At 44.1% G+C, this 12902-nt stretch overlaps 1 protein-coding gene and 1 long non-coding RNA gene across 6 annotated transcripts in view; both read left to right on the forward strand.

Moving 5' to 3' along the window:
• Positions 1 to 12902, forward strand: part of LOC106586745 (DDB1- and CUL4-associated factor 6) — a 60814-nt gene that overhangs the window by 23904 nt on the left and 24008 nt on the right. For 3 of the 5 annotated variants that reach the window (XM_014174319.2, XM_014174320.2, XM_014174321.2), the window contains exons 9-11: positions 9860 to 9982; positions 10173 to 10496; positions 11475 to 11642. In XM_014174319.2, the coding sequence (XP_014029794.1) occupies positions 9860 to 9982; positions 10173 to 10496; positions 11475 to 11642 (615 nt within the window). The remainder of the gene's footprint in view (positions 1 to 9859; positions 9983 to 10172; positions 10497 to 11474; positions 11643 to 12902) is intronic. The other 2 variants (XM_014174323.2, XM_014174324.2) reach the window with 1 other exon arrangement.
• LOC106586747 (uncharacterized) lies at positions 1658 to 3952 on the forward strand. Its single transcript, XR_001324245.2, has 2 exons — positions 1658 to 2464; positions 3033 to 3952. It is a non-coding gene; the product is annotated as an uncharacterized lncRNA (long non-coding RNA).

The following is a 12902-nucleotide window of genomic DNA, read 5'->3' on the forward strand; positions in this document are numbered from 1 at the left end:
TGGCAAGCAATACCCTGATATCATTAACTCATTCTGGCCCAGGCAGCACTGTTCATACTGTCAGGGGAGTGACACAAGGATTCTCTAGACCAGGAGTCTCCAACATTTCTGTAGCATGAGGGCTACTTTAAAAGAATGAACAGGTGCGAGCTACTAAGCACATTCTTCTCTTCTCTTCTCCTCTCCCCTGCAACTCTTCCCTGGCTCCTTAGTGTACAAGAGAAAGTAGTGCACTGTTTTCTGTCAATATACCTGATAAAATAATGGTTAATAAACAACTAAGGGGGGCCCTTAACCTCCCTGGGCAAGGTAGTCAACAGCCAGTGGAATCGCGTGGCGCGAAATACAAATACCTCATAAATGCTAGAACTTCAATTTCTCAAACATATTACTATTTTACATCATTTTTAAAGACAAGACTCTCGTTAATCTAACCACACTGTCCGATTTCAAAAAGGCTTTACAGCGAAAGCAAAACATTAGATTATGTCAGGAGAGTACCCTGCCAAAAATAATCACACAGCCATTTTCAAAGCATGCATATATGTCACAAAAACCAAAACCACAGCTAAATGCAGCACTAACCTTTGATCTTCATCAGATGACACTCCTAGGATATTATGTTATACAATACATGCATGCATGTTTTGTTCAATCAAGTTCATATTTATCAAAACCCAGCTTTTTACATTAGCATGTGATGTTCAGAACTAGCATACCCACCGCAAACTTCCGGTGAATTTACTTAATTACTCACGATTAACGTTCACAAAATACATAACAATTTATTTTAAGAATTATAGATACAGAACTCCTTTATGCAATCGCGGTGTCAGATTTTAAAATAGCTTTTCGGCGAAAGCACATTTTGCAATATTCTGAGTAGATAGCCCGGCCATCACGGCTAGCTAATTTGACACCCACCAAGTTTGGCCCTCACCAAACTCAGATTTACTATAAGAAAAATTGGATTACCTTTGCTGTTCTTCCTCAAAATGCACTCCCAGGACTTCTACTTCAACAACAAATGTTGTTTTGGTTCGAAATAATCCATAGGGTTACGCGCGGGCGCATTTCGTGACAAAAAAAAAATCTAAATATTCCATTACCGTACTTCGAAGCATGTCAAACGCTGTTTAAAATCAATTTTTATGCGATTTTTCTTGTAAAATAGCGATAATATTCCAACCGGGCGACGTTATATTCATTCATAGACTGAAAGAAAAACATGGAGTCCTTTCGTGGACGCGCACTGCAGTGTCATTGTTCTCAGCCTGACCACTCACAAAAACTCCTGCTGTTTTTCTCCCAGAGACTGCAGAGACGTCATTCCACTTTATGGCGCCTTCTGAGAGCCAATGGAAGCCTTAGAAAATGTATTTTTGATAGAGATGCCCTAGAATTAGAACAAATTGTCAGACAGGGCACTTCCTGCATGGAATCTTCTCAGGTCTTTGCCTGCCATATGAGTTATGTTATACTCACAGACACCATTCAAACAGTTTTAGAAACTTTAGAGTGTTTTCTATCCAAATCTACTAATTATATGCATATTCTCGTTTCTGGGCAAGAGTAGTAACCAGATTAAATCAGGTACGTTTTTTATCCGGCTGTGCAAATACTGCCCCCCCCCCCCTTCTTTCCTCCAAATTGCTACTTTTTTTTCTCTTATTTTTCCTGGTTTTAGATTTATTTTGCTTTTCACACTAAAAATTACAATTGTTCATAGAAAAACAACGGAATTGGATGTTCTGAGTCCATGTCAAGGCATAAAACGGGGAATGGAAACGCTTTAGGAAGTACATCTAAGCAAAGAGATGTAGTCAGTCCACTAATACTAAACATGTGCATTTAACATCAAAACAAACCTATATTTAGTATTTTGATCGCCGATATGTTTTTTTTTAGTTATGGGGACGCCATTTTAAATTACCATAGTAACGACCGACGCCAGTGCGCCACTGGCAGGAATCATCAAATTGACTTTGCTTCTAATACACCATGAATGTACGTGGAGTGTGACTCGAAGGGCGTGTTAGGTGCGGACAACGAAGATGGCAACAACAAGTTGTAATTCAAACATGAACTGTATAGCGCCAGGCTGTATGAATTGGCTCCCAAAAAATGACTCTCGGTAAACTACCATCGGCTGCCCAAGGACGCACAACTTTTGAAGAAGTGGCTCCATGTCCGGAAGAGGAAGGACCTCCCAACTCGAGCTAGCAGGACCTGCAGACAGCATTTCGCTGAGGCAGACTCCGCGATGAAGGGCACTTAAGATGCAGCAACCGGGAGTTTCCGAATGGAAAGGAGTCATAAGCCTACGTTTAAGCCCTCTGCTTGCGCCTCCATTTGAAATTGAGGGTTATGATTTAAGGGTTACCGGCCGACCATCATCAACATCGCAGACTTTGGAGTCAAGCAAAAGCGACTGAACGGAGGAGGCAATGCAATGGAGCCAGAGGTAACGTTAACCAGGCATGTCTGTTGTTGACTAGGCTAGCGTTAGACGTCACTGGACAACTTTGTTGCAACTCTAGTTGAAGATAACTAGCTAACGTTAATTGCGTCTCAAGTGTTTTGTGTAACACCCTCACGGCAAATAACATTTGCAAGCGACTAACGTTAAACTGCAACTAAAATTGGAACACAGTTTATCAGTGTACCACTGTTATTAGATAACGTTAGTTACTGTAGCTAGCTTCCACCTCAGATAGTCAAGTACTGTAATACATTTTGTTGACAGATTTGTTTTTGTAATGTTTTGTTAGCTCCACCTCATTTAGCTAGACTGAAGTTGACATAGCTAATGTTTGCTGACAAATAAATAAATGTCCCTGTATTTGCTGTGTGTGTGTGTTGACATTGTACAAGACAGGTAGCTCGCAAATGGCTACCCAGACTATTTGCAAAGGTTTTCATCCTGGAGGAAATGCAGGAGGCAGAGGAGGTACATGCAAATGCTAGTTTATGCAGTGATTCTTGAATATAACTATAGCCTAATTGATGCCTTAATTGTTTTCTACCAACAGGAAAGAACAGTTAGTACAGCATACAAAACTGACCCCTGGGTGCCAGAGTGTTCCTGTGCTGTGGTGGAGAAGAGGTCCACGGGACCATCACTAAAGAGCTCGGGGCCCAGCTAAATTGCGCTCACGACCATCAGTATACAACCGAGTCCTGCCCATAAAAGCCACAGATTGAGCTGACGGAGAGTGAGATCAGTGAAGATCTTAACTCGCTGTATGAACCTGAGAGCTCAGAATCACAATGATAACAGTGCGAGCCGAGATATACTATCGATCACTTTGGGGGAGTGGGCTGGTGTTCCGAAAATGGAGAAGGAGCAGGCCATTCAACAGCTAATTCAAAGATACACCCATCCATAAAGGGAATCTGAGTGGAATTGTTTATCCACTGATTATTATTTTTATTTTTTAAAAACCTATTTAGTTGGATGCGCTACCTTGTCCCGGTCCTGCTGTTTCGACTCTCTCTCGACCTATGAATGCTTAGCTATGAAAAGCCAACTGGCATTTGCTCTGAGTTGTTGAACTGTTGCACCCTCTATAACCACTGTGGTAATTATTTTGATGATTTAAAAGGGTCTTTTGTAAATACATTTGATTGTTTGCTGTGCTGGATGTCTGAGTGATGGGACATTTTTATAGTATCTGTAACATATTTGGGTGTGTATTTAATCTGCATCTTAACTTCTTAAAGTGGCAATCAGCAGTAGAAACAGTCTCCCTGCTTCTCTTTCGGTAAAAAGCTGAGGGATGGGGCTGGAGAAATGTAACCACTCTCAAAAGCAAGGACTGACCATCCATGATATCAAAATTGTAATCCTTTTCTATGATCTGTTTTCACTACCATGTACCCAGTTCGCTTTGGATAAAGGCGTCTGCTAAATGGCATATATTATTAAAGTCTACTTTGACTCTGCCAACTAGCTGTCCAGTGTAGTTACCTTTCCTTTCCAATAGATGGCAGCCAAAACTAGTTGAAGTCAGTACTCTAGTGACAGGGACACGGGATAAGTGCGCACTGAAAGTAGTTTTTATCTTCAAAGCAAGTTTATCTGGTTACGCTTGAACTTGTTGTTATAGTGGACAAGCTAACTAATACTATTTTTACATAATGCGCAGGCATTAGGTCTATGTCTTAGGCCAGGCTAGATTTACGCTGCGGTCAAAGGCGCTGTATCTCAGTGCTAGAGGCGTCACTACAGACCCTGGTTTGATTCCAGGCAGTATCACAACAGGCCGTGATTGGGAGTCCCATAGGGCAGCGCACAATTGGCCCAGTGTTGTTAGGGTTTGGCTGGGGTAGGCAGGCATTGTAAATAAGAATTTGTTCTTAACTGACTTGCCTAGTTAAATAATGGTAAAATAAAAACATTATTCAATGCCTTTGCTTCTGGCTATGTGCTCCTTACACGAAACCCAAACCGGCTGCGCATGTGTGCCATCATGCATAAATGTTTTTTGTCCCCCCCCCCACACCAAACGCGATCATGACGCGCAGGTTTAAATATCAAAACAAACTCTGAACCAATTGTATTAATTTGGGGACAGGTCGAAAAGCATTAAATATTTATGGCAGTTCAGCTAGCTAGCTTGCACTTGCTAGCTTATTTGTCCTATTTAGCTAGCTTGCTGTTGCTAGCTAATTTGTCCTGGGATATAAACATTTAGTTATTTTACCTGAAATGCACAAGGTCCTCTAGTCCACCAATTAATCCACACATAAAACGGTCAGCCGAATCGTTTCTAGTCATCAAGCCTCCTTCCAGGCCTTTTCTTCTCTTAACTTTATATTGCGATTGGCAACTTTCATAAATTAGGTGCATTACCGCCACTGGCCTCGTTAGTCTTTCAATCACCCACGTGGGTATAACTAATGAGGCGATGGCACATGGGTACCTGTTTCTATAAACCAATGAGGAGATGGGAGAGACAGGAGTTGCAGCGTGACCTGCGTCAGAAATAGAACTGATTTCTATTTTAGCCCTTGGCAACGAAGACACTCGTTGGCGCGCGCGTGCAATAATTGAATAATATAGATTTAGAAATGTATTTTGCAACGCGAGCGGTGTAGTCAGCCTGTTATGGAAGAAACGACACACGCAGGGATGAGACGCCATACACCTCGTCCAGTTCTCCCTTGTGTCCACAGGGTGAACTGGCGATAAACTGCCAGCCTGTATGCTCTGCAAACAAAATCATAAGACAAGTTAATATGATACCAAAACTAAATCACAATGTATTTATAATGAGTACGCTCCATTATTGGTTAGAATGAGTTTTCATGAATCATGATGTTGTCTGCGATTTGAACTCCGGTCGTCTAATCAAAAGGTAAATGTGTTACCAACGTGCCAAACAGTGCTGGCGATAAACATCGTTAACCTCTCTGGTGTCATTGGGACGCTAGCGTCCCACCTCGACAACAGCCAGTGAAATTGCAGGGCGCCAAATTCAAACAACAGAAATCACATAATTAAAATTCCTCAAACATACAAGTATTATACACCATTTTAAAGATAAACTTCTTGTTAATCCAACCACAGTGTCCGATTTCAAAAAGGCTTTACAGCGAAAGCACACAATGCGATTATGTTAGGACAGCGCCTAGCCACAAGAAACTATACAGACATTTTCCAGCCAAGGAGAGGACTCACAAAAGTCAGAAATAGCGATTAAATGAATCACTAACCTTTGATCTTCATCTGGTGGCACTCCCAGGACTCCATGTTACACAATAAATGTTTGTTTTGTTCAATAAAGTCCCTTTTTATGTCCAAAAACCACAGTTTAAATTGGCGCGTTATGTTCAGTAATGCATTGTCTCAAATAACATCCGGTGAAATTGCAGAGAGCCAAATCAAATTACAGAAATACTCATAAACATTGATGAAAGATACAAGTGTTATACATAGGATTAAAGATAAACGTCTTGTTAATCGAGCCGCTGTGTCAGATTTTCAAAAGGCTTTATGGCGAAAGCACACCATGCGATTATGTTAGGACAGCGCCTAGCCACAAAACACCATACAGACATTTTCCAGCCAAGCAGAGGACTCACAAAAGTCAGAAATAGCGATTAAATTAATCACTTGCCTTTGATCTTCATCCGGTGGCACTCCCAGGACTACATGTTACACAAATGTTCGATAATGCCCCTCTTTATATCCAACAACCTCAGTTTTGTTGGTGCGTTTAGTTCAGTAATCCAAAGGCACAAAGCGTGCTCTCAACACCCAGACGAAAAGTCAAAAAAGTACATTAAAAGTTCATAGAAACATGTCAAACGATGTTTAAAATCAATCCTCAGGTTGTTTTTGTCATAAATAATCAATATTTCAACCAGACAAAAGCTTTGTCAATAGAAAAGGAGAAACAAGGAAGGCACGCTCCTGATCATGCGCTTGACTCATGTCTGGAAATTTCCACTATCCGCTCATTGAAAGTGCTGTATCTCCCTCATTTTTCAGAGTAAAAGCCTGAAACAATGCCTAAAGACTGGCGACATGTAGAAGAAGCCATAGAGATCGTGAACTGGGTCCTAAGTCTTTGTATGGTGGATAGGCTTTCAATGGAAAAACAGCCTTTCAAAATAATAGTACTTCCTGGATGGATTTTCCTCTGGTTTTTGCCTGCCATATCAGTTCTGTTATACTCACAGACATTATTTTAACAGTTTTGGAAACTTTAGAGTGTTTTCTATCAAAATCTACCAATTATATGCATATCTTAGCTTCTGGGCCTGAGTAGCAGGCAGTTTAATTTGGGCACGCTTTTCATCCAAAATTCCGAATGCTGCCCCCTACCCTAGTGAAGTTAAAGGATACTGATTATATACACTGCTCAAAAAAATAAAGGGAACACTTAAACAACACATCCTAGATCTGAATGAAAGAAATAATCTTATTAAATACTTTTTTCTTTACATAGTTGAATGTGCTGACAACAAAATCACACAAAAATAATCAATGGAAATCCAATTTATCAACCCATGGAGGTCTGGATTTGGAGTCCCACTCAAAATTAAAGTGGAAAACCACACTACAGGCTGATCCAACTTTGATGTAATGTCCTTAAAACAAGTCAAAATGAGGCTCAGTAGTGTGTGTGTGGCCTCCACGTGCCTGTATGACCTCCCTACAACGCCTGGGCATGCACCTGATGAGGTGGCGGATGGTTTCGTGAGGGATCTCCTCCAAGACCTGGACTAAAGCATCCGCCAACTCCTGGACAGTCTGTGGTGCAACGTGGCATTGGTGGATGGAGCGAGACATGATGTCCCAGATGTGCTCAGTTGGATTCAGGTCTGGGGAACGGGCGGGCCAGTCCATAGCATCAATGCCTTCCTCTTGCAGGAACTGCTGACACACTCCAGCCACATGAGGTCTAGCATTCTCTTGCATTAGGAGGAACCCAGGGCCAACCGCACCAGCATATGGTCTCACAAGGGGTCTGAGGATCTCATCTCGGTACCTAATGGCAGTCAGGCTACCTCTGGCGAGCACATGGAGGGCTGTGCGGCCCCCCAAAGAAATGCCACCCCACACCATGACTGACCCACCGCCAAACCGGTCATGCTGGAGGATGTTGCAGGCAGCAGAACGTTCTCCACGGTGTCTCCAGACTCTGTCACATGTGCTCAGTGTGAACCTGCTTTCATCTGTGAAGAGCACAGGGCGCCAGTGGTGAATTTGCCAATCTTGGTGTTCTCTGGCAAATGCCACACGTCCTGCACGGTGTTGGGCTGTAAGCACAACCCCCACCTGTGGACGTCGGGCCCTCATACCATCCTAATGGAGTCTGTTTCTGACCGTTTGAGCAGACACATGCACATTTGTGGCCTGCTGGAGGTCATTTTGCAGGGCTCTGGCAGTGCTCCTCCTGCTCCTTCTTGCACAAAGGCGGAGGTAGCGGTCATGCTGCTGGGTTGTTGCCCTCCTACGGCCTCCTCCACGTCTCCTGATGTACTGGCCTGTCTCCTGGTAGCGCCTCCATGCTCTGGACACTATGCTAACAGACACAGCAAACCTTCTTGCCACAGCTCGCATTGATGTGCTATCCTGGATGAGCTGCACTACCTGAGCCACTTGTGTGGGTTGTAGACTCCGTCTCATGCTACCACTAGAGTGAAAGCACCGCCAGCATTCAAAAGTGACCAAAACATCAGCCAGGAAGCATAGGAACTGAGAAGTGGTCTGTGGTCCCCACCTGCAGAACCACTCCTTTATTGGGGGTGTCTTGCTAATTGCCTATAATTTCCACCTGTTGTCTATTCCATTTGCACAACAGCATGTGAAATTTATTGTCAATCAGTGTTGCTTCCTAAGTGGACAGTTTGATTTCACAGAAGTGTGATTGACTTGGAGTTACATTGTGTTGTTTAAGTGTTCCCTTTATTTTTTTGAGCAGTATATATTGCGCTCCTACCCACTACTGATATTAACCTTTTAAACAATTTATAATCAAGCAAATTACACCAATTATTTAACTGGCATATCGGCTGCTGACTGGTCAAGTAACCTCTTCTACCAGGAAGTCCTTCATAACGATTAGTGACACGTCCAATAAATACATCACCATTCAGGCAGACTGACAGGAACCTCTGACTGGATGTAATACAGCCACCATCCAGACAGACTGACAGGAACCTCTGACTGGATGTAATACAGCCACCATCCAGACAGACTGACAGGAACCTCTGACTGGATGTAATACAGCCACCATCTGCTGGGATTTTGTGCTGTAGCGACCACCATCTCTTACATCTCACACACACTCATACTCTAGACATTATCTGGCAGCATCCCCACTTACACCAGTTTGTGTTTGCCTACGCCGATCCACTAGCTGAGGTGTTTCAGTCGGCATATCTGTGTTGTTACTGCTACGAGAACTATTTGATCTGGGGCAACGATCGGCTCGCCTAGTTAAAGGTTGAATAAATAAAATAAAAACGATCGTCTCAAACATGAACGGCTTCAGTAGGTTTATTGGCTCCCTAACTAACATTATTTCATTCTGTGTAATTAACTCATTCTCAGACTCTGAGCTTCTCGGTAATTTCAGACATTTTTGGGAGTTCCAAAATGTTCTCCTGCCAGTGATGCAACAATGCCAATATGTTGATTTACAGTTAGCTGGCGTTCTAGCTAGCTGGTGTTTCCATTCGCCTTTATTTCACATCAGAAAACACATCTTTTTAGGTCTGGAAGAAAACTAGCATTTAGATTTTCGAGTGTAATTCCCCCTTTTTTAATTGCGCATCTAGTGATTGAGGAATGTGCCAGTTTAGCAATGCTGCTCAAATTTCATAGCAAGTTTGCAAATAACTAATAATGGATACAAATGATATGCTTACTCATGATATACTTCTGCCAGGTAAGCCTACTTTGCAGTTAACATTTAATTGAGAGGGTTTTGGGGGAAGTATTTCTGTTAACCCACATGATTAACTGGCTAAACAGAGTGATGGAAATAATTAGCAGATATTGTGTTAGGTTTGGCTTTTTAAGCCAATAGTGGTTAACCAGGGGTGGGATAATGTTGATTAGATAGTAGCTGGGAGCTTTCTGTGTCTGATACTTGAGATTTGTTTATGACAGTTTGCGGTGGAGTATTGCATGTACTTTCAGAATTGTTTGGCGAGCTACTCATAGGTGGGCTGTGAGCTACTGGTAGCTCACAATCGACCTGTTGGTGACCCCTGCCCTAGACAGATGGTAAAGCGGGCAACAGTAACTTTGTGGGTTTTCAATGGAATGTTGTGCTGAGAAATGCCAGCCAGTCGTGTCATTCATGCTAACTCAGGCTCTGACCTTTCACCCCCCCCCCAGGAGAGCAGAGTCCCAACGTGTCGCTGATGCAGAGGATGTCGGACATGTTGTCCCGCTGGTTTGAGGAGGCCAGCGAGGCCCAGGGCAGCCGGGGGACCACGCGCCCTCAGACACGCCCTACAGGTGAGACACTGGGACAGGGTAGTGGTTGGCCCGTTGCCACATATCTATAATTAGACCTTATTTATTTGGGCTGCATCAGTGTTTTGTTTATGAAAGGCAAAAAATACAATTCAATACAACAGATTAGAACTTTATAAAAAGACATGCTTCAGAAAAAACAATAAACACATATTTCCTGCATCTCCTCCAGGCACTCTTCCTCGCATAGAGGGGGCCCCCACCATCCCAACACTCCCTACAATACCCCCTCCACAAGCCGTCAGAGCCTTAGAGGGCTCTGTGGAAATGGAGGCCTCCGCCGTCAACCCTGTACCTGTACCCCTCTCCAAGTCCACCTCCTTCTCAGGGTCATCGTCAACGGTTACAGCACATCCTCCGTCAACCTCCTCATCCATGGAAGGCTCGGTGCTTCCCTCATGCGCCCTCACCTCCTCCCCAGATTCAGAGCAGAGGAGTCAGGCAGACACTGCTGTGACCTCCACGCCAACACCCACCACAGAGGCCGCACTGTCCGGTAAGAGTCGCGTAGAGAGAACACACACATACACTGAGTACTTCAATCAAAACTGACATAATAGCTCTCCAGTCCACTAAGATACAATTTTTCCCATAAGAGGGCCGAGTAATTGTCATCGTATTTGATTTGAGGAGAGCCAACAGGTGATTCACAGTTAGAGTTCTAAAGGGAGTGTATATTACTGGAAACTTTATACGTTTACCAGGAAACTACCAGAATATTCAAGTATAAATTACCAAAGTTAGATTAGATTGTCATAGATATTCTGTTAATTACCTAAATTCATGAAGATTCCTCTGACTTTTGTAAATTACCGGTCACTTTCCAACCCTACTCACAGTAAACTGCCACTAGCAGGACATAACGTGTGTGTGTGTGTGTGTGTGTGTGTGTGTGTGTGTGTGTGTGTGTGTGTGTGTGTGTGTGTGTGTGTGTGTGTGTGTGTGTGTGTGTGCGCGCGCGCGCAGACTATGGGAGTGCGCGCGCAGACTATGGGAGTGTGTGTGGAAGCTGTACCACTCAAGCAGCTGCCTTACCCTCTCCTTCTACTGTTTCCTTTATTTTCCTTTATTGCCTCTCCTCGTCTTCCTCCTTGTCCCTCTCGTCTCTCCACCTCTGTCCCTCTCGTCTCTCCACCTCTGTCCCTCTCGTCTCTCCACCTCTCTGTCTCTCTGTCCCTCTCGTCTCTCTGTCCCTCTCGTCTCTCTGTCCCTCTCGTCTCTCTGTCCCTCTCGTCTCTCTGTCGTCTCTGTCGTCTCTCTGTCCCTCTCGTCCCTCCACCCCTCTGTCCCTCTTTCCCTCTGTCCCTCTCGTCCCTCTTCCCCTCTGTCCCTCTCGTCCCTCCACCCCTCTGTCCCTCTCGTCCCTCCTCCCCTCTGTACCTTTCATTTCTCCACCTCTCTGTCCCTCTCGTCTCTCCACCTCTCTCTCTCTCTGTCTCTCTCTGTCCCTCTCGTCTATCCACCTCTATGTTAGAGTACGGCCCTCATCGGCTGCCGGTAAGTTTAGTGTGTAGGCGCTTGCAGCGGCTGCTCCTGTTGGCCGACCCCCCAGGACAGAGTCAATCCTCTTCCTCCACCGCAGGCACTGAGAGCCAATCACAGGGGGCTGTTGCTGCTGCCACCAAGATGGCCCCCCCTACAGGTTACAGTCACTCCCCCATTGCTGACTATACATTTTCTATAACTGGGCTAATAACTCACTAACTAGCAAAGGATATGTACAAATGTGCACACGTGGCTGCATGCAGCTCTTGCTTTGATCTCAAAACAAGGGCAATTACTCATGACCGCTCATGCTGTAAAATCAATCCAGTTCAAAGTAAATGGCACAGATCCATATATGGCAATGGTCTATTTGCATATTGGCCTACTGCAGCTCTGATTGGTTATGGCGCACCGGTTTTTGTAGAGTACTGGCTGAATCGTGCGTGTCAATGTAATAAAATCATACTCCGATTCGTTCTGCCTACAACAAAATCTCTTGCATAGTTAGTTTTGTTTCGGTATGTTGCATTGAAAATTACTAATATTGCGTTGATTCGATCACAATTCCCACAGTAAAGAAAAATGTTGATAGTGTTCACTCAACTTTCTAGAGAAATTTCCCTGTTAAGTTCTTCTCTGCACCAGCTGATATTTCTTCTGCGCGGCAGTCACGGGGGAGCTGCGCACCCGCTCATGCACCATAATGACAAAGCAAAAACAGTTTTTTAGACATTTTTGCACATATATTAAAGATAAAAAACTGACATTTACATAAGTATTCAGACCCTTTACTCAATACTTAGTTGAAGCACTTTTGGCAGCGATTACAGCCTCAAATCTTCTTGGGTATGACCCTACATTCTTGGCACACCTGTATTTGGGGAGTTTCTCCCATTCTTCTCTGCAGATCCTCTCAAGTTCTGTCAGGTTGGATGGGGAGGGCCGCTGCACAACTATTTTCAAGTCTCTCCAGAGATGTTTAATCGGGTTCAGGTCCGGGCTCTGGCTCGGCCACTCAATGACATTGAGACCTGTCCCAAAGCCACTCCTGCATTGTCTTGACTGTGTGCTTAGGGTTGTTGTCCTGTTGGAAGGTGCACCTTCACCCCAGTCTGAGGTCCTGAGTGCTGTGGAGCAGGTTTTCAAGGATCTCTCTGTACTTTCCACCGTTCATCTTTCCCTCGATCCTGACCAGTCTACCAGTCCCTGCTGCTGAAAAACATCCCCACAGAATGATGCTACCACCACCGTGCCTCACTGTAGAGATGGTGCCAGGTTTTCCTCCAGGCGTGACGCTTGGTATTCAGGCCAAAGAGTTCAATCTGTGTTTCATCAGACCAGAGAATCTTGTTTCTGATGGTCTGAGAGTCCTTTAGGTCTGAGAGCTGTCATGGTGGTCTGAGAGCTGTCATGTGCC

Source organism: Salmo salar, chromosome ssa25 (genome assembly GCF_905237065.1).
Source record: "Salmo salar chromosome ssa25, Ssal_v3.1, whole genome shotgun sequence".
In the NCBI taxonomy this organism is placed as follows: domain Eukaryota; kingdom Metazoa; phylum Chordata; class Actinopteri; order Salmoniformes; family Salmonidae; genus Salmo; species Salmo salar.